The sequence below is a fragment of the Scomber japonicus genome, chromosome 9 (assembly GCF_027409825.1).
Source record: "Scomber japonicus isolate fScoJap1 chromosome 9, fScoJap1.pri, whole genome shotgun sequence".
Lineage (NCBI taxonomy): Eukaryota > Metazoa > Chordata > Actinopteri > Scombriformes > Scombridae > Scomber > Scomber japonicus.
This window is the reverse complement of record NC_070586.1, coordinates 9,210,005-9,232,176: the sequence shown is the minus strand read 5'-3', so window position 1 is coordinate 9,232,176 and position 22,172 is coordinate 9,210,005. Positions and strand designations below refer to the sequence as shown.

The following is a 22,172-nucleotide window of genomic DNA, read 5'->3' as shown; positions in this document are numbered from 1 at the left end:
AAATTGAAGCCATTCATTTTTTTCGTAGCCTACAAACTACAACACGTTCAAAACCTGATGTTCATTTTCTTTAATATTAATAAAATTGTGGCAGATGTCAAAATACAATCCTGACAGAATAGTGAACTTCAATCCATTTAATGATCTTCATTTTCAAGAAGAGGATATAAAACATATTAACTGTTTAATCTAAGAACATTTATACATGTCAGCATTGTTTTGCTCCATAAACCCAGAAAAATAGACACAATAAAAGTTAAAACCAACAATTAAAGATTTTAAAATGATAAAAAAAATTAAATCTATAAGATATTTTTTACTCTAATTAATCTCTTATTTTACCTCTGACGTAAATACTATTAATAAAACAACAGTAAGACGTAATTATTGGTCGTGAATCGATCATATTGATTGTCGGGTGGTTTGTTTACTTGCTGAGCTTCGACCACGTGTTTGCAATGCGGCCACGCATGCGCACTTTGGTATATTTATTGGCGTTTGGCACGCGTGTGTCTCGGTGACGCGCTCAGCCAAAAACAATCCTCGGCCACGCGAGCGCGCATACCAGAGCCTGTTCTCACGTTGATTGGCTGGCCGGTGTTTAGCACCGCCCTCTCTGGAAGCGGATTGGTCAGACGGAGACTCAGCTGCTCGTTGATTGGACGCTATTTGTAGAACGGGCTGTGTAGCTAGGCTACTGCTGCGTTCAGGTACCTCTCCAAAGCTCAGATTTAAGTGTTTCAGGAGAAGCTTTTTGTTGTTTTGGTCTTAAAAAGCAGCTGAACGACACCCATAAGATTGTTTTTAACTTTCTGAAGGCTACAAAGACGAAGAGACATGTGTAAGCTGAACTATGAGAGCAAAAATATGAAAAAAGTGTGAATTATGTACTTAATATATGCCTAATAAACAGTAGGCCTGATAGCAGCTGGTTGACATTGTGTCTATGCTTTATGTCTTAATCCCCTAAACAAATAAATAATAAATACATTACTCCAGGTTGGATTAAATCAAGATGTGACAACTGTGTGTCCAATCTTACTTTTCTTTAATTGTAACTTCTACAATGTAAAGATGTCAGCTGTATTTACAACCCTGAAAAAAAGAGAAATATTAATGTACTTCCAGTGTATTGTTCTTTGTTTCTACTCGGGTATTATTGCATCAGATAAGATATGATACTCCTTTATTAGTCACATAGTGGGGAAATTTACATTATTGCAGCACCAAGTGTTTCCTCATACAGATATTTCCTCATTACATTAAAAACACAATGTGATTTCAATTAAACCATCTCCATAGCAATGTCATCCACTGAGGAAGACACCAAGATGTGGCTGAAAGCTCTGGAAAAAACAAGTAAGTTGGACTTTGTGTTCATACTTTTTTGATTTGTTTATTTTCAAGTTTTTGTATTTCATATTAAAATGTTGTATCATATTTTATAGTTAAAGTTTTATTATATTTAACAGGCTACAGTCTTTTATTATGATGTGTTATTTGTTATGCATGTGTTTAATGTCTGGCTGTAAACCACATTTCCTTCAGTAAGGTATAAACTTGAACTTGTTCTGACATGTTCCATGGGAAAGCTCACAATCCCTGCAGCACTTAAAGGCAGCACCAAGCAGATTAAATAAAAAACGCTGCTTTATTTGCACTTTTTCTGCAAGTTTGTAGACCGTAACCAGCTCTCACGCTTCCTGCCCCCCTGGTGGGAGAATATACCCCATTAAAAACCTGATCACGCAGTCTCATCTGACAGCAGCAGTGTCCTGGATGTGTGTGTGTGGGTTTTTGCGCATTATTTTAAGCAGCGCTGTGCACTGTGCATCACCAGCGCTAATTAGGATTTCAGTATAAATGGCCGCAGACGGGACAGATCAGCTTGTCCTGCCTCTGATGTCGTAGAAGTGCTGATAGACAGATAGAGAAAGAGAGCGAGAGAGAGAGAGAGACACACACACAGAGAGAGAGAGAGAGAGGGGGGTTAGAAAGCTGCAGGCTGCTCCAAACATGCACACACTCTGAGCTGCATCACGGATGGGACTCTACTCACACCGGACACCCGCAGATATCCCGAAGATTTGACTCTGTGGCTGATAAATGCGGTGATAACCAAAAAGAGGACATTGATTATTTTTTTTTTAAGGAGACTTGATTTTTTTTGGAGACTTTATGGCACTCGACTCTTGCTATAGACAGGCTTGCCTCCTCTCTGTAGCCTGAATGGGACGGTGAAGGTGTCTTTATATTTTTTTGGTTATTTTATTTTTATCTTTTCTTTTTCTTTTCTTTTTTTTAAATGTATTCATACTCCTGGAGGTCCAGTGGAGAAAACGATTTCCTCCACCGGGCTGTTTTGGTTTCCAAAGGGGGGGAAGAAGAGGAGGAAGAAGAAGAAGGAGGTGTTTCTGGGGTGAGTGCTGAGCCAGTGACCTGCTGGAGGACAGACAGGCATGTGTTTATCCAAATAACATGACAGTAATAAACCCTTTAACGCTGCTCTGACATCCTCCTTAGAGACTCATAAAGTGTGTGTATGTGTATGTGTGTGTGTGTGTGTGTGTGTGTGTGTGTGTGTGTGTGCTGAGTTTGTGTAGCAGGGTTCATACTTTATTATCATTTTACATTTTATGTTTCCAGCCTGCATCATTTTGTGTCATAGGATTAGGATTTTATTTTGGATTGAATACTAATCCACCAGCCCGTGCAATGCATGAACACACTTTCATATTGCACACTTTGTTTATAATAGACCTCACTCTCTCTCTAAAATTCACCCTTAAACTTAAAATGTGTTATTTATGTAGCAGATTATCACTTCTTCTTCTTCTTCTTCTTCCTACTTTTACTCTCTCAATTATATATAGAGCATGTTTACATTAACGATCAGGTTACAGCGTCTCTTTCTTTAATGAGACACGTTTTGCAACGTGATCTTCGAGTTACGTTCAAGACCCAAAAAAAAAGAAGAAGAAGAAGAAAAAAAGAAAAACCTCTGAAGCGCGCATCCTCTGTCCACTTCTAATGTGCACTATCTCCCGTCCCGATCATCACCACCACCACCAGTGCGCCTTCTTGGCTGCAGATCTCGGTCAATTTTTGGGAGGAGGAGGGGTTGGGAGGGGGGGGATGAGGGGAGTTAATGCCACGTGAACAGGCTACAAAAACACGGTGAAAGGATGGATTTCATAACGCTCATACGCGCACACAGCCTGCACCTCTCTCTCTCTCTCTCTCTCTCTCTCTCTCTCTCTCTCTCTCTCTCTCTCTCCCCCTCTCTCTCCCTGCAGTGTGCAATGTTGTGTTGACATGCATCCTGCTCCTATGGTGAGGTAACACATTTTTGGGGGTTGCAACATAACTGAGGCTCATCCTGCAATGACAACCTTTTTAAAAAAAAAAAAAAAAAAATGAAATACAGAAAAGAGAGGAAAAAAAAGTGCATGAATTGTTGTTGTTGGACGTGCGCGTCCTCGACGTCTGGACATGAAGGGTATAGGATGACGCTTTTATTCATGTTTAATTTTAAGGGTTAGGGTTATTTTCCTTTTATATTTTCTTTCTTTCTTTCTTTCCTTTCTTTCTTTTTAAATCTATTGAATGTCATCATTAATAACATTTAGATGTCAGATGTGGATCATGTCAGGATGATGCAGTGTGACACATAAACAGAAGAGGAGGAGGAGGAAGAGGAGGAGGAAGAGGAGGATGCTGTTTTTGTTTTAATCTGTAAAAATAAATAAATAATATCAGCTTTGTCCCACATGGCACAAGCCTAAATATATACTCGAGGAATATTGATCTGTTTTTTTTTAATTAAGTAAAAGAGGGCAGGCTGGTTTTTGGCATAAAACCAGAAAAGCTGTATAGTTTATCCTTTAATATGTTTCTATGGTGCCCAGTTATGACTTTAAATTGACCTTTCTCTGTTTTCTGGTGTCATTACGTCTATTTAGTGTCAGGATTGTGTATTATGTTGTTTTTTCCATCTTTATAAGACATGAGAGTATCATGAAAGCTCTTTATCTTCAAGGATTTTAATCAATTATGTCCTTTAATCACTTTATAAATCCATTAATATAGAAATGATTGATCACTCATCTGACAATTGAAGGCAACATGTGATTCAGCCTTTAATCACAATTTTATAAAAGAACAAGAGATAATATAAAAAAAGAGAACACAAAAGAAGTAATACAAATTTGTCACACCTCAGTAAAGATGAAAATCAGATTCATATTCTCATCTTGTATTTATTTACACATCCGGGCATCTGTGCGCTCCCTCCTTCTCTCGGTGGCGCGTTCAGGTCGCATGGGAAATAATCGCTTCAAGCCAAGATATAACAATACGGTTCAAACACAATAAACTTTTAAGGCTCTCTGATCTGAAACTATGATTATATTTGGTTGGTTCATACTTATAACACACAAACACTGTGTGATGCATCTGGATTCATGTTTTTATAGCAGCATATCAAACATTACAGGCGATGAAATAATCAGAAGCACCCTTTTGGTCATCTTAAAACTTCTTCAATATAAAAATAAATCAAATTCAGAGAAGTTAACAACCTGAAACCTGAAGTGAAACTCATGGAGGAAAAAAATGACCTCATCTTTATTTATAGACAGACAGTGTAAAAAAATAAATTGGTATAAAATAAAAAGGAGGATAATTCATATGTTTTCCATGAAAATTGAAAAAGCAAACCAAGCCTGAATTTGGAGAAAATATATTTAATGTATAATTACAGTAACAACTCTACTCTCTGGGTAAGATACATTTAATTGACCCCAGACAGGGGAAGTTGGAAATGCCACAGTTACAAAAGGAAGTGCAAGAACAGGCCAAGCAACTGGACATTATTAACACCCACTACAAAAACAACAACAAAAAAGCACACAACAAAAATAAAAGTACATATTTAAAGACCTATAGAGTGAACAGAGGCATCATTATTATGGGATCAGGTGTTTAGTAAAGATCTTTAAAGTTTAGTACATACAAAATGTTTAACCCTGTTGTCTTACTTTGACTGTTTATAAAGCACAAAGTATAAATTATCGCCCAATTCTGTGTTTAGACCTTTTTAGTCAACTTCAGTCCAACCTATCACCACAGGTTTTACACATATTTATGGAAATTATATTCAATAGGCCTCATTTAGATGAAACTATACCTCATTTTTGAGTGAATGCCTGTTGTCCTCCTGGGGAAAAAATGACCTGAGGACAACAGGAAGGGTTAAGAATATCCAAAATAACAAATAAATGACCCTAAAAACTCATAAAAACAACTCCACTCAATCACCACTTGAACACTACTCTTCCACCTGATTTCCATCTTTCCCACGGGTGCCTGAACGTAGCGCAGCCGCTCATTGACGAGCTCAGCTGTCAATCACAGCCTCGCAGCTCCCTCCCACGTGGTGACGTTTCCGTACCAAAGTAACCAGGCCAGTCCATTACGCACACAAAAGACACAACAAAAGCCCGTGCTGGGAAAAATGAGATCCGTCAGCACCCAAAGGACACAACAATAAGTTCCCATCTGGCAGCATCACACATGGACCAGAGCCTGGGTGGACGACAATCATTTATTTAACTCCAAAAAAGAAAACAACAACAACAAAAACATCTCTCTCTCTTTTTTCTTCAGCTGTCCAACCAAGCTGCGTCTCTGCTCAGATCTGATCCAGGTGGTGAGTACAGCAGCAGCAGCAGCAGCAGCAGCAGCAGCATGATTACCTCAAAGAGAAAGAAAAAATAATAATACTGATTCTGGTTCTGGTGGTCGTGCTGGATTCACAGTCTGCATCAGGCTCGGAAATAACTAAACAACCCCCCCCCCTCCAAAAAAAAACCCCAGCCAGCACAGCGACACTGTTGCGCTTGAGCTTGAGCTTGCGTCGTGTGCTCTTTGTTGAGGATAAACACTCTTTTTTTTTTTTAGAAGAGAAGGAAAGAGAAAAGAGAGAGAATGGTTTGCTTAATTGAAAAAAAAGACATGCAACGCTTTATTTAACTAGTTTCGGTTGTCATGGTGTTAAATGTAAAGGCAGGTGTTGTTGTTAAATGTGTTGTTAGTAGTCAGTCTTTTGTCTGGACGACTCTTCTTCTTCCTGTTGGTTACCACAGACGCACATTGTGCTGCTGCTGCTTCTGCTCCTCTTTGTTTTCACTTTTGCTCAGTTTGTATATCAGCTGTTCCTGCTGCTGTTACCTGTACACTCAAAACTCAGTCTTTTTTTTTTACAATAAAGAATCTCTCCTTTAATGTGTTTATACTCCAAAACATGTTTTTTAAAATTTGGATTTGAGTCTGTGAAACAAAGGAAGCAGGAGTTTGCAGCAGTTTGCAGCACCAGGAGATGATTTAGGCTTATTTTAGCATGATTCTTGCAAAAATTGAAGGATATTTTAAAGCTTTTATTGATTATAAATACATATCATTGTAAAATAACATCATAAAACTTGAACACAAATAAGAGCGTGTGCTGTCAAGTACTTTGAAGTTGCCAACTTGGCTTCAACAAACACACAAACAGCTGTGCAGACATTGTTTAGATCCTTATTTGGCATTTATGAAGACAACAGTAAGGTGTGTGTGTGTGTGTGTGTGTGTGTGTGTGTGTGTTGAAGAGAAGAAGTGGTGGTGTTGGTGGGGGGGCTGTGAGGAGGAGGAGAGAGGAGGGAGGTCTTAATGCGAATAACAGCATGCTTGTGTGTGTGTGTGTGTGTGTGTGTGTGAGTGACAACACTTTCTTTTTTGCTCTTTTCCTCTCGGGGATGCACAGTAAAAAGAACCAATTCAGATGATGATGCTGAAGTATGACACACTTATTAAAGCTCGTGTGTGTTTTTACCTTTCCTACCCCCCATCCCCCCTCTCCTCCGTGCACGTGCAGCTGGGGTTAAACTGGGCTAATTCAGAAAGGGGATTTTGTCCTTTTCATGCAGGGATTATGCTTCAGGCACCTGTGCAGATTATACAGTATGTATGTAAATATGGCTCGTCTGGAGGCCACTGGGTTGAGTTGCCAGTTTTTCACCTTTGTACCTTCTCAGCTTGTGCGTCTGCGTGCGTGTGTGTGATGGTGTGTGTGTGTGTGTGTGTTTGTGTGTTTGTGCAGCCATGCTTTGCCTCACGTCACGGCTGCTTCCTGTTGAGTTGCGGAAGCTCCTTTGTTTTCTTGTCTGGCTGCTGGTTTCTGTCTCGGCGCTGCTCTTCCTGTTGCAGCATGTTCAGCTCAACTGGAAACTTCTAGAGCCGCTGAAGCTCGTTTTCATTGTGTTTTCACTCTCAGGGATGCAGGGTTATTGTGTGTGTGCATGTGTGCATGTCTGTGTTTCTACCACAAGGTGCAACCTTTTGTTATGCAGTGTTGTCAGCAAGTGTGGCTGTTGAGCCTATAGACAAAATAGCATATAGAGTATAGTACAACAGGTAGTTTTTCTTCCTTTCAACACTTAAATCATCACTCAGAGGATGAAAATGAAGCCCTGACACTCGACATTGTCATTTCTTATAAATTACAGATCCTCTTTCAAAAGATGTGTCATACTCTAAAATATGGCTCAATTTCTTGTCTATATAAACCCATTATAAGGAATGACCTCACCAACATTTAAATACAGTCAATGTCTCTTTTCTGCCTCTCACAGCCGTCACCAAATTTGTATTTTTGTTGTAAATGGAGGGAATGAAATAACCGAGCTGATAATCAGCACCGCCTGTCCACAGTCCAGTTTTGATCAACAACAAAACAAACAAAGACGTCATAGTCCCGCCCACATCGTCTGATTGACACATGCCCACTGAGTACAGTCATTTCAATCAGTGGTGTAACAATAATTCAGATGCTTAAAGGAGCAGTGTGAAGAATTTAGTGGCGTTTTGTGGAACAGACGTGGCAGAAATGGAATATAATATAATATAATATATATAATAAGTATGTTTTAATTAGTGTGTAATCACCAGAAAATAAGAAGTGTAGTGTCCTCTTCCACAGAGCCTGCCATGTTTCTACAGTAGCCCAGAACAGACAAACTTAACACTGACTCTAGAGAGTTTTGCAGCCACATGCTTGGCAGAGAATGGTTAGTAACATAAAGTTGGTTGCAGTTTACAACCTCACCACTAGTTGCCACTAAATCCTACACACTGGTCCTTTAAGAAAAAAGTTGAATTACCACAATGTTAAAGTGTTTTTATTACCAATAAAAGTCCTGTATTCCAAATCTTACCAAAATAAAAGCACTAAAATATCACTAGAAAAATGTAATTTAACATTATTCAGCAGAATGGTTGATAGTTACATTATTATTTATTTTTATTTTATTTATTTATTTTTTGAAGTACACTTTGAAAATTGAAAGTGAAAGTATGAAAGTGTTTTGCTGAACAGCGCCCACTGTGGCCATAAGTCATAATTACAACTAAATGCTATAAAGTAATGCATCAGTCACACAAGCAGAGAAGAGTCATGTTTTCTATGGTTAGCTGTATGTTCACCCACTTTAAGCTACTGTTCCTATTAGAGTAAGTCTAGAGTAAGTAATTAATTAAGAAGGTGTTTTATTGATCATGAATTCAACTTATAATTTATAAGAGACTCAAAAAGTTAGTCTCAGTATAAAACTGCTCTAATCAATGTTTTTTTATCAAGTATTCAATTTGTTGCAACTTTCAACCTCACCACTAGAGGCCACTAAATCCTACACACTAGTCCTTTAACTTGTTGTTTTCTGGCCTGCTAATTTTCCAATAAACCCACTGTACTCTTAATGCTGAGCACCAAACAGCAGATAGACATAGTTAGCGACAAGTTGGTGACGAAAGTGGAACTTTTAGCAGCTAAATTGAGAGTTATGTCCTTCAGTAGCTGGTGGAGACTAAAGGCCCATTTATGCTCAACGTACGTATGAAAATGTATCCGTCCTTTTCAAACGATGTTACCGTCACTGCTCACATCCTTCCATGCGTCCTTTACATTGGTATGGATGTTAACCAATACATCCACCAGGGGGCAGCGCAGAGTCAAAAGTTCATGACAACAACAAACTCAAAAACAAACATGGCGACTGTGGAGGAGATATTGATAATGTTCCTATCGCATAAAAGACAAAAACGATATGTTTAAAGTTTCTAACCAACTCACAAAACCTTTCCTCAAAAAGTTTGAGTAGTTCCTCCATTATTATTTCTTCTTCGTGTCTCACTAGAGCTACGTATGGAGTAGTGACAGCAACACTGCCCCCCCATGGTTTCCGGTGGTACTGCTCCGTTTGGTCTGTATCCGTAAGCTTTATGGAAACGTGCAGAAATACGGACGAAATGAACGCAGAGCACGGACAGAAGGCTCCGTCTGTATCCGTATTTAACGTTGAGCATAAATGGGCTTTAAAGCAGAGCTAAAAGAGAGTGAATAGTAGACTTACATTCATCAAGTGGACATAAACACGGCTCAAAATGGATAAAAATGTTGCTCTGTGACTGCCAGATTTGTAACAGTTTGTTGCAGTTCTGCTGCAAAAAAAAATCAATCAATGCAGCTTCACATAAGGTGATTGAGTAAATTTAGCTACTTTTCAACACTGTCTGTAATACAGTTTTATTAGAGTCACATCATGTTTAAATCAAATCAAATTCAACTTCATTTCCACGGTGCCTTTAGAGCAAGATTGCAATACAAAGTCCTTCACATAGACCTGAAAGAATGATCAATAAACAAGAAACAGCATAAAACAACAGTATCAAACCGTGCAAAATGAACCAGTGAAAGGCTCATTCTTTTACTTTGCCCGATATATGAACAAACCACCATAACCTCAAACCTCAGTGTCCACTTACAGCCGTCATCTCTGAATACAGTCTGCGGTAGTGTTTAGAGGAATAACACTACACTGTAAAACATTCGCCAAAGCATTCGACAGCTGATCCTTTTTTAGTTCCCAATTTCTGTTCAACCGTGGACACCATCACACAATCACACAAACAAAATGACTAATAATCATAGTTTAATAAATGAGATAAGAGGGTTATAAAAAGGCAGTAGGCAGTGGGATGAAGAGGAAGGTGTGAAAACAGATCAGTGTTATAGAAATAGGTAGAATTAAACAATTCGCCTGAGCAAAATTTTAAAGGTTTGCTTGTCTTTTTAGGAGTAACCCATGTAGATGTATTGCCATGTCAACCCTTTTTAAGCATTTAATCACCTTTAGAGTCTCCAGGTTACAAAAGACTCAATACATTATGGATATTTTCGATGGTGACGGAGGCATAAACATCAAAGTCTAGACGGCGGTGCAGTAGGAGGTAGAGCAGGTTTCTTCTTCCCAGTGAATATTTGGCGTAGTTGCAGACCTGTAGCGATGTTTTTGTCAATCAGAGTCCCTTCAAAAGGTCACACACTCATTGTGTCTTGGCTGCATTGTCTCATCGGCTATTCTAGTCTGTCCTGCATATGAACTGGTATACTGGCATTTGTTACTGTGGAGCTGAATCTCATGCAGGCCTGCTGAATTCAGCAAATAAAGCCTGTTTAGAGATGGTATTGGTGCTTTTTATCAGGTTTTTTGTGCTTAATTTTCTCTTTTTTTGTATTTTGTCTTGCCTGTTTTTAACTTTTAAAGGAAAATTCATATTTGTCACAACTTTATATCATATTTTTTGTAGTTTTGACCATCATTTCTATTGATTGTGATAACACTGTACTCGCTACTAATTGCTGTGATCTGTAAAACTAGTCAGACGGGACGAGAAATACGAGCAACAAGGTCTTAAAACAAACATCCCCAAGTTAGTCAAACTAATTAAGAAGAGAAATTGAAGGTGAACAGTGAACTATTAAATGTTAAAGACAGACTTTTTGGCACTTTAACGCGTTTAGGTGGCATCTCAGCTGCTGAACAGTTAAGTGCGCTAACTCAAATTCACCACGACTTCACCACCACAGACGGGTCGTAGCTGCTGTGGCAGTGGACCAATCACATGTTGCATTAAATCGAAAAACGCTTGCATTGATTGGCTGTAAGCAAGTCCTTACAAATAGTCATATTTTCTAGCTCTAAAAAGGATTGATTGCAGGTGTTTGATGGGAGAAGTTCCGATACTACTTGATATCTGATATCCAGCCCTACTGGTTGCACTAACTTTCAGTTTTACCTCCCATTTAAAACTGTTTAGATAATTGGTCTGAATTGTTGGCGTGTTTACAACCTGTCTGATCTTGTTTCCTCGTGTTACCTGCTCTGACTCCGCTGCAGCAAAGTCACCATCTTCTCAGATCTCAGCAGTTAATGATAACAGTGTTATCATAATCAATAGAAATAATGGTCCGAACATCGCAACAAAGACCCAAGTTCAACCAAACCTGAATTATCCTTTAATTTCAACCTGCAGGTGATAATTAGCTGCATTAATGAATCACTTTTACATTTTAAAACATGTATAACTTCTTGTAAAGTTACTCTTTTTGTAGTATTTCTTATATTTCCTCTTTATTTTAACTGATTCATATCAATAGATAAAGTTTATCTCTTCTCAATAATTGTCTATAGAGCTAGGTTATATCTAGTGCAATAATAATACTGAATGTAGCAACTATAGAAATGCTACAGTTAAATCTAAATAATAAAATAAGTATAATAAATAAGTATCAACTGGAAAAGTAGAGAGAAACACACCAAACCCAGACTCCTCCTATCTTTTAAACTCTGTAAGGCACAGTAATGTCTTTGAGCTATTTATTTGATAACTTGATAACTTGTTCTATTTTCTACAACAGTCTAAATGCAAATATATATAATAGATAAACAAATAAAACCCACAAACTTTTATGTGAGCAGCTCTGATAGTCTCATCCTGTATTCATGGGTCCGGTGTGGCATAACAAACAAAGACTTGCTCCCGCCATAAAAACAAAATAAAATTGGAGGTGAAATATATTGTGTGTGTGTGTGTGTGTGTGTGTGTGTGTGTGTGTGTGTGTGGCTTCGGCTAAAGAGGAGTTTGTGTGACTCGTCATAACAATAAGTTACATCACCCTGCAGCCATGTTGGGAGTCAACAACATGCTATTGTAATCACATAATAGATGATTGTAATCAAATGATTGCCCCGGCAAATGAGCTGTGTGTTATATTGGAAATGCAATCAAGATCATGAGTTCTAAAAATAGAGGAGTGATGGGGGGTATTGAAGGGTATTGAGCGTGTCTCTGACCACGTCTCCTCTTCTCTTTCTCCCCCCCCCTGCAGGTTTGATTTTCTCCCGTGGTGTCTGTGTGGAGCGTGCCACACACCCACTCCACAACAACGACGGCTTTTGCTTGCATCTTCCAGTGTTTCTTCTGTCAGCAAGTCCAGCAGAGCTGCAACTCTTCCAGTGCCAGCCCTGACACCAGCGAAGAGCCCTGCCCCACTGACATGGTGAAGATGACCAAGTCGAAGACCTTCCAGGCTTACTTGCCGAATTGTCATCGCACCTACAGCTGCATCCACTGCCGGGCGCACCTGGCCAATCACGACGAGCTCATCTCAAAGGTACGACACGTGCACGGCCCACTCCTCATCCAAGCTCATCCAAGTCCTCACATGTCCTTCACATGAACCCCCCACCCCCTCCTGCAGCGCTGCACATGACTATATTTATATACATGATAAAGGGCTGCGGGGATTTGCAGTTGTGTCACAAATCTCCCAGCAGCCACTTCTGGTTTCATGGTGAAGGTCAACTAATGAGAAATCATACACACATGTAAGAGATACTTGAAATATATTCATCAGCTGTGAGTGTTGATCCACTTATTAATGTTTATAAATAAAAGTGGATAGTCTGACACGACAGATGTGGTTGTAAATGTAGGTTAGTGTGTCACAGACATCATTTCTTCTTGCAGACATGTAACGTGAGAAAAGAGTTTAAAGAACTTAAATAAACTGCTAGTTAAATAACCAGCGGGTTGTTTGCTATGAATAGCAAACAGTGTTAATGTTTTTAGGTTGTTTTTTTTTTGGAGCTATCAGTAACAGTTGTGTCTATCACATCATGTGGTGACAAACAGATGAAATGACCACAATAATAACCTGCTGATATGTACTTTAAAGCTGCATTCATTGGACTAAACTAGCTGATAGATGGCTCTGATATATTGAGGTGCAGTGACGCCAAAGCTAAAAAAAAATCAATTAATTTAGTGATTTAATTAGACTTTGGTGATCTTTGGTGACCTTTGGCTTTCACATGTGTGCTGTTGACCGATAGTAAACTCTTCTGTGATGCATAAGAGTCAATTTGGGCCAAAACTGAAAACACTTCTGTGACTTTCTGAACCACTTTGGTGACCTCAGAGACTAACTTTAACAGTATCTGATGAAATATATGAGTACTTTTTGTTTTTATTTTGTCGTGTATTGTCCTTTTTGTTTCTTAACCTGCTGAGTTTCATGGTCAAAGAAGTTGTTTTTAAGATGGTGCAACTAATGATCGCCTTCATTTATCTCATTTATCTATGTATTGTATTTTTAGATTCATTACTTAATAGTTTAGTATATTTAAAACGTCACAAAGTAAACCCAGTTTTCCGTGTGTAATTCAGCTAAACAAATGTTTGACATGTACATATGAGCTGTTGACTCATAGCAAACAATCAAGAGTGTTAACCTTTAAAAAGCAAAGAGTTCACAACAGAAGGAAGTATCATTGTACAATCTCCTTTTATAAATAACCTGCTGAGCATCTCTTGAACTGTGTGAACATATTTTTGTGTTGGCAACCAAGTCGGCGGCTAACTTGGAGAGCTACTGCGACTGTCTGTTTCCAGTTGGTTAGGGTCGTCACTCAGTCACCAAACCTGCTTCATTTTACAACCTGATTTATGAAGATAAGGTTTGCAGTGTTTCTTAACCCTCCTGTTGTCCTCAGGTCAAGGAAGGAAGTAAGGAAGGGAGTAAGAAAGGTGGAAGGAAGGAAGAAAAGGAGTAAGGAGGGAGGTAGGCAGGGAGGAAGGAAGGAAGGAAGGAAGGAAGGAAGGAAGGAAGGAAAAGAGGAAGGAAGGAATGGAGTAAGGAGAGAGGGAGGAAAGGAGAAGGGAAGGAAAGGAGTAAGGAGGTAGGGAAGTAGGAAAAGAGGGAGGAAGGAAGTAAGGAGAGAAGCAAGGAAGGAAATGAGGAAAGAAAGAGGGAAGGAGGGGAAGAACAAAGGAAAAATTAAAGAAAGAGGGAGGAAGGGAGGAAGGAAGGAAGGAAGGAAGGAACAGGAGGGTTAAAGTTAACTTTTAGCAAACAGTTGTCTTTTGACACATGAATCAGACAGGAAACAACATTCATTTGCCCTTTTTTAGCTCTGGTTTTGTCTCCACCACCTCCTGAATGAATCTCTGACTCTATCTTGCCATTAGATGCTCAACTTTCTCTTACAGCCGGTCGCTAACTAACTTTTTTTGCCACTTGGTGCTGGACAGAAAGTGAACATTCAGAAACATTTAATTCATAATGATGTCTGTTTCCAGTTGGTTAGGGTCGCCAGTCACCAAACCTGTATCACAACCTGTTTCATGAGGATAAAACTTTGCCGTTTCAGTTTCTAGTGTCACTGTCACTTTCTTTAAATTAACCTTTTAACAAACAGTTGTCTTTTGACACATGAATCAGACAGGAAACAACATTAATTTTTATCTTATTTTAGCTCTGATTTTTGTCTCCACCACCTCTTGAATGAATCTCTGGCTCTGTCTCACTATTAGATGCTCTATTTTCTCTTACAGCCAGTCACTAACTAACGTTTTTGCTGATTAAATGAGGATTCACTTTGCTATGTCACTTTCTGGTGTAGCTATCACTTTTTTAAGAATTAACTTTTATCTTATTTTAGCTCTGATTTGGTCTCCACCACCTCCTGAATGAATATTTGACTCTATATTACCATTAGATGCTCTACTTTCTCTTACATCCAACTTTTTTTACCACTTGGTGCTGGACAGGAAATGAACATTCAGAAATAATGACTATTGTATTTATAACGGGTATTGTTTTAATTCGAACTTAATATAGAAATACTTAACTCAGCAGCTTTAAAATAAGCGGTTTTATCCACAGCTCATTAATACCATGTACATCCAGACTAAGAAGCATAAGCAACATTTAGGACTGCTATTAATGAGTCTCCTTGTGTTGGTCAGTTGTGGAGAGAAAAGAGCGGAGAGCATAAGCTTCTGATAATCCTTTAAACTAATTAATGAAACACTACATGGTCAAACTACAGAGGATTGAAGTGCAGACTAGATATAATTTACACTCCAATGAAACACTGATAAGTTCCCAGACTCATTTAGAAATCAAATTGTCTATCTTTTGTCCCCTTCAATCACAGCTGTGGTGACATTTTGAGGTCCGTGGTTATAAATTCTGACGGCGCTATTTAGGAAATGAATAAATCTGAGGCCGACTCAGCCTGTGACTTCTCACTCAGAGGGGAGCCGGCAGTGATTGAGTGTTGTCCTCTGGTATTAGTTGTGGCATATGACACTTGGATTTGACAGCGGTGTCATTTTATTTGATGCTCACCTTCGCTGTTGCGCGTGTACCTGTCGTGTTTCTTGCATCCGTGTTTTATTCCTGCTCGTAGATTCTTCTCGGCAGATGACAGTCGCAGACTCGCAGCTGCTATTATTACTGGAGTCGTTTCGGCGGCGGCACGAAAAGAGAGCCGGTTTGTCTTTCAAGTCTTTCTGCTGGGGTTATTTTTGTTTCTGATCCTGCTTTTTTTTTTTTTTTGTAAATTAAAAAAAAAAAAGAAAAAAAATCCAAACTGAACACTGCTGTGGCTCACTGAATGTAACCTCAGAGGCTTACTTTCATAATATCAGATGAGAAATCAGGACACTCTGGCTGCCTCACTGCCTCACTGCCCACGTTTCCTCTGAACAGGCTTGTGTTTGTTTTTATTTCTCTGCTCTTTGTCATCTTATACTCATCTAACCTGCAGAGTTTCAGAGCGGTCCGAGGGGTTTCTGTAGGGTAGCAACTAACGATTGACGTCGTTGTGGTTGTCGGTTGATCTGTGGATCGTTAATAATTGTTTAGCTGTGAAAATGTCAGAAAAATAAAGAGAAATTCATGCAGGTTTCCAGAGATCAATGATCCAGTGGCTTCATCTGGCCAAAGAAAAGTTAGAAAACCCAAAGAGATTCAGAGTTGGGAAGGTTACAGATTACCAGTTACTCTATTTAAAATGTAATAAGTACTTAAACTTATTACATTTGATGATTTTTCTAATTTTTTAACCAATGTTTTCATAAATGTTCCCTCCATCTGTCCTTCCTTCCTTCCTTCCTTCCTTCCTTCTGTCCTTTCTTACTTCCTTCTGTCCTTCCCTCCTTCCGTCCTTCCCTCTTTCCTTCTGTCCGTCCTTCCTTCTGTCCTTCCTTCCTTCATTCATTCCTTCCTTCTGTCCTTCCTTCCTTCCTTCCTTCCTCCCTCAGTGTTCCCATTAAGCACCAAAATCTAAGCTCAGCTGTGTTGTCATGGATACTGACATGATTTATAAGGGAGATCATTTGTTATAAAGCAACATTTATCTCTCATTGTAAAATGTATTCATTGGTTCATGTAGTTCATGTTACATGGAACTAGTTACTCTCCAACACTGAAGAGATTTCAAAATAAGATGGATGAAAAACTGCAAAAAAAAGTCACATGAGAGCAACTAAAACAAATAAAGGTATTTTATTTTGGTAAATTACTTTAAATGATTAGTTGATTTTCTGTCAGTCAACTGAACATTTCAGCTGTAGAGGTTGTCGACACTGAGTTTAAGAAACCTTTGACTTTACAAGTAACTGTTGCCAACTCACTAAATTGGTGGGAGAAGAGATTTAATTAGTCGATTGGCTCCGAAGTAATCAATTACTCCTTTTTGTTATCAGTAGATTGGTGCGATGAATCTCAACTGCACTCCTTCCCTCTTAACCTTAAATTTAAAGAAATGCATTATCATCTCCGTCATCTTCATCATCATCATTATCTGCACCTCACCAGTGGGTAATTAGGCGTCATTAGAAATAAGACATTTTAATTGTTGAATCCAGAGTTTCTGTCAGATTGTTGTCAGAGAAACTCTCCTCTGTTGAAGACGGTGACCTGCAGAGAATCTAAATGACAGTTTCAGAAAGTGTCTTAAGAAGTGCCGCTCTGCATTTAAAAGGAGTTCTTCTCAGACTTAATATTCTTTTTAAAAGCTGCACCAGTAAAGATTCTCAGAGGGGAAAGTTAATGTGCTATTGTGAGGAAAAAAGCTTTGACATTGATTTTGAGTTAAAAAGTCTTTTCACACATGACTCTCCGTGTCCCTTTATTGTCTGATTATTCAGCAATTCAAAGTGGTTTTCATCTGTAGTTGTGCAGTAATAAGCACCATTATGCCAGCTTGCAAAACTTCCATGCACATTGTTATGCAGATTGTCAATTTGCACATAAATCAGAGTGAAATGACAAAATTTAACCGCACATGCTCTAGATAGTATTGTTTGGATGAGGTGGGAAAGTTGGCATATTGAAAAAGTTATTAAACTGCAGTCAAAACTTTAATGTGATGATGTCACTCATGACAGAGATGATGTCATTCTTTGCTCCAGGCTCAAATCCAACAGATAGACCAAAAAAAAACCCCAATAAAAGCAACATATAATGATGTATTGTGTTGCTGATGCAGATTTAATATTATCTATAAATCTTTTTATATTGACCCATTGTTACATTTAAAAATTGTAAAAACACCATAAATGCATTTCTTTTAGCTAAAGTGACTCACAGTATAACAAAAATGGAAATAAAATGCTTAATTTTTTACATTTTTGTGCAGCTGATACACAGTTTTGTATATGCAAATGTACAAAATTAAAAAAAAAACACACTCATATTCTATAAAAATGTTCTCCTGGACCCTAAAATAGTGATTTGTGAATGTCTTATTTTTCATAAATAAATATAATACACTCTGTTTGCTCTCTGGCAGCTTCAGTAAGGATTCATTAAACATTTATTATATAGTGAATCAGAATATGTACAGTATAAGGGTTAATACATTCACATAAAGGTAGCTGTTGCACTGATTCATGTTTAATTTAGCATAACAATTAGCTTAACTTTTATGCAACAATTTAATAGAAAATAGGAATTCATAAAGGCCTCGATCACACCAACATTTAACATGCTTCGTCAAGTTCAGCTGATTTTAAACGAGCTGAGTCGGAGCTTCAAGGAGGATTTGCTTCACTTTTATAGAAATGAGTCAGCTGCGATTAAAATCCACCGAGTGCAACTTTGAAACCGCGACAAGCTGTTCTGCAGGAAGTTGTTTTAGATAATAAAGTTTCACACTGCTTGTACTTCTCTAGTTTAAAACCCTTCTGTGGTTTTTGTTGTGTACTCAGCTGTAACACTTGATCTACGTTTGTCTCTTTGTTTCGCTTTTGTTCTTAATTAGCCAGCTACCTAAAGTTATTACAGTGCTGTTGCTTAATTTGTAATATATCTCTTTATTTAATCATTGTATCACTTGCTGTATATTAATTGATGTTTTTTGCCCATGTATTGTCAAGTTTTGCCACAATAAGAAGCTTTTTATGATTTTCCACCATTGTGTCCTTAATTTGTTCTTAATTTGTTTTTGTTTCTTTATTTCTGCAGCCGCACTGCAAATCAATACTCATTTTGGAGATGATTAACCCTTCTGTTGTCCTCAGGGGAAGGAAGGAAGGAAGGAAGGAAAGGAGGGAGGGAGGAAGGAGGGAAGGAAGGAAGGAAGGAAGGAAGGAAAGTAGTAAGGATGAAAAGAGGGAGGAATTTAGGAGAGAAGGGAGGAAGGAAAGAAAGGAGGAAGGAAGGAAGGAAGGAAGGAAAGAAAGGAAAGAAAGGAAAGGAGTAAGGAGGAAGGAAGGAAGGAAAGGAAGTAAGGAGGGAGGAAGGAAGGAAGGAAAGGAGTAAGGAGGGAGGGAGGAAGGAAGGAAGGAAGGAAAGGAGTAAGGAGGGAGGGAGGGAGGAAGGAAGGAAAGGAGGAAGGAAGGAAGGAAGGAGGAGGAAGCAAAGAAAGAGGGGAAGAGGGGAAGAAGGAAGGAAAGAAGGAACAGTCAAAAGAGAGATGGGGTCAATTTGACCCGGGGGTACAACAGGAGGGTTAAGTTAATTCATGTAGATACTAATATGAGTAAACAAGCTAACTGGATCTACAACAGCAGGACATGATTATTAATTTCAGTTTCCTTCCTTTTTGATATGTTTCCAAAGATCATTGTTAACATTCAACTAGTGTAGGAGAATATATGTGAATGATCCTCTTATCATCGTCCTACACTTCCTCCACCACGACGCTACTTCAGAGTCCTTATTAAAAAGTCGATACTTACCGCTAGGATCCTCAGATATACAACTTTGAACCTCCATGAATCACATCTGATACAAATCCTCCCACATCCTGTCCTCTGTGATTATCTTCACTTCTAGAGAAATAGTTTTTTTTTTATGTTAAACACACACAGACACACACACACACACACACACACACACACACACACTCTTACTCACACTCTCTCACACTTTATTTTACAGTCAGATCACAGAGGGATGATAAAGATTCAGTCCATTTGCCCAAAATGAAATTGTCCTGCCAGGTCTGGTCATTTATCTGCCTACAGACAGTGATGAATCAGAACCTGAGTGAAATACGAGCTGAGACTCTGATGCTTCATATTAAAGGATGTAACCGTACAGTTTGTTAAAGGACTTCTGGGTATTGAAGTCCTCATTGTCCAAACTAGCTCGCCAGCCCCTCGTTGACATTTGGAGCCACACACACACACACACACACAAAACATCCAAATTTGCCAAGAGCTTCTTTTAATTCTCACCGCAAATCAACAGCCGGTGAGTAAAGTTTATAAACTATCAGATTGAACCAGAGTCTCTCCCCCGACTGAAGCGATGACCTTTTATGTGTTATAATAAGATAGCGACAGTGTGCTCCCCCCCTGTGCGTCGCGCTCTCTCACCGCGAGCTAAGCTGATTATTCAAATGGCAAAGATGATCAATCTGCGTGCTCACCCATCTCCATGTCGAAATCCATTTGCCTCCCGCGGCTCCGAGGCTTGGAAGCTCGCAGCTTGTTAGCAGGAAAGCAGGAAAGAGGAGCTCGGTAAGCAGCTCCCACCACCACCACCACCAGACTGTGTCCTGTCGGTCGGATCAGAGGCCTCGAGATGGTAATTTTTTTTCGGGGTCTTACGAGGAATTTGCACATCTTTAATTGTTAAACACCGTCGTAATTCAAACTGATGTACCCTTTTTGGAGACTATCCTCATTTAGCTTTGCCTCAGTTAACCTCCAGAGCTGTGAAATACATGCAGATTTATTGTCTCACAGCAGAGGCTTTTGGTTTATGGGGGCTTTAGTTGCTCCTGTGCTGCAGCAAATCTTCACCAGTATCATTGTCTTATGACTCCACACGGACTTGAATGAGTTGGGAAAGGCTAAATAATGGAAAGGCTCTTATAAATGTGTTGGCCGTGATGCAGGGGGTGTAAAGCGTGCCGATCGTCTACCATTAAACCTCTGCCAAAACACCCAACTTAGAGGTCAGCTGTTAAAGCAGCGGCTTGTAAATGAGGTTTGTCTGAGTGATTTTGGAGGAGGCCGGGGGGCTCGAGGGCAAAATAGTCAGTAGTACCTACGTGCCTTGGATGCACCGTTTAACCCTCCTGTTGTCCTTGAGTCAAGGAAGGAAGGGAGGGAGAAAGAAGGAAGGAAAAGAGGGCGGGAGGAAGGAAGGAAAGGAAAGGAAAGGAAAGAAGGAAGGTAGGAGGGAAGGAAGGAGGGAAAGGAGGGAGGAAGGAAGGGAAGGAAGGAAAGACGGAGGAAAGAAGGAAGGAACAAGGAAGGGAGGAAAGAAGGAAGGTAGGAGGGAGGAAGGAAAGAAGGAAGGAAAAGAGGGAGGAAGGAAGGGAGGGAAGGAAAGAAGGACGGAGGAAAGAAGGAAAGGAGGAAGGAAGGAAGGGAGGAAAGGAAATAAGGAAGGGAGGAAAGAAGGAAGGTAGGAGGGAAGGGAGGAAGGAGGGGAGGAAAGGGAAGGAAAGAAGGAAGGAGGGAGGGAGAAAGGAAAAGAGGAAGGAAAGAAAGACAGAGGAAAGAAGGAAGGAAGGATGGAGGGAAGTAAAGAAGGAAGGATGGAGAGAAGTAAAGAAGGAAGGGAGGAAGGAAGGAATGAAGTAAGGAAGAAAGAAAGGGGGATGGAGGGAAGGAAAGAAGGAAGGAAAGGAGGGAGGAAGGGAGGAAAGGAAAGAAAGAAGGAGGGAGAAAGGAAAAGAGGAAGGGAGGAAGGAAGGAAAGAAAGACAGAGGAAAGAAGGAAGGGATGAAGGAAGAAAGGAAGAAAGGAGGATGAAGGAAGGAAGGAAGGAACAGTCAAAACAGACGGGATCAGTTTGAAATCTTATAATTTGATTGAAATTCAAAGCAGATTCTCGGTTGAATTAAAGGAAAAGGAGACTCTAGTTTCAGTGCTTCAGGGTGTTTGAGGTGAGACGGACTGAACACTGAGTTATTTTCTTCACCTCCAGAGCTGGTTTAAGTGGTTTAATGCTGCAGTGTGTGAAGGTCAGCTGGTCTCATTTGTTACTGCTGGAGTTCACTGCAGCGCTCCGCTAAGTGACCGAGTGTAGAGGAGGAACTAGTTACATGTAGCGGCCTGACGTCAATACGTAATTAAATTAGTTACTGATGAAAATGTTGATGATTATAATAAAGGAGGTTACATCTGAAGTCAGACCTTTAAGATTTTGCTCCTGAATTTTGTTACTGAATACATATATTGCTGTTTTTAATTCTTTGAAATCAATATTTTTTTATATTTAGTAAATAAATCATGACGTGGGCTTAAATTGAGTCACAGTACCAATTAAGCTCCATGTTAGACTTTTGACTTTTTTCCATCAAATATCTTTATTTTATATTCCAAAATCTACATTAAGAGATAAATGTTGCTTTATAAGAAATGATCTCCCTTATAAATCATGTCAGTATCCATGACAACACAGCTGGACTTAGATTTTGGTGCTTAATGGGAACATTTACCCTAACAGATGAAGGATAGAAGGAAGGACAGAAGGAAGG

General features: G+C 39.2%; 1 protein-coding gene across 1 annotated transcript in view; it reads left to right on the top strand.

Moving 5' to 3' along the window:
- Window positions 1-5,551: 5,551 nt before the first annotated feature.
- Window positions 5,552-22,172, top strand: part of ypel1 (yippee-like 1) — a 41,932-nt gene continuing 25,311 nt past the window's right edge. Inside the window, exons 1-2 of the mRNA XM_053324964.1 lie at window positions 5,552-5,710; window positions 12,269-12,553. Coding sequence (XP_053180939.1) covers window positions 12,437-12,553 — 117 coding nt within the window. The 5' untranslated portion in view covers window positions 5,552-5,710; window positions 12,269-12,436. The remainder of the gene's footprint in view (window positions 5,711-12,268; window positions 12,554-22,172) is intronic.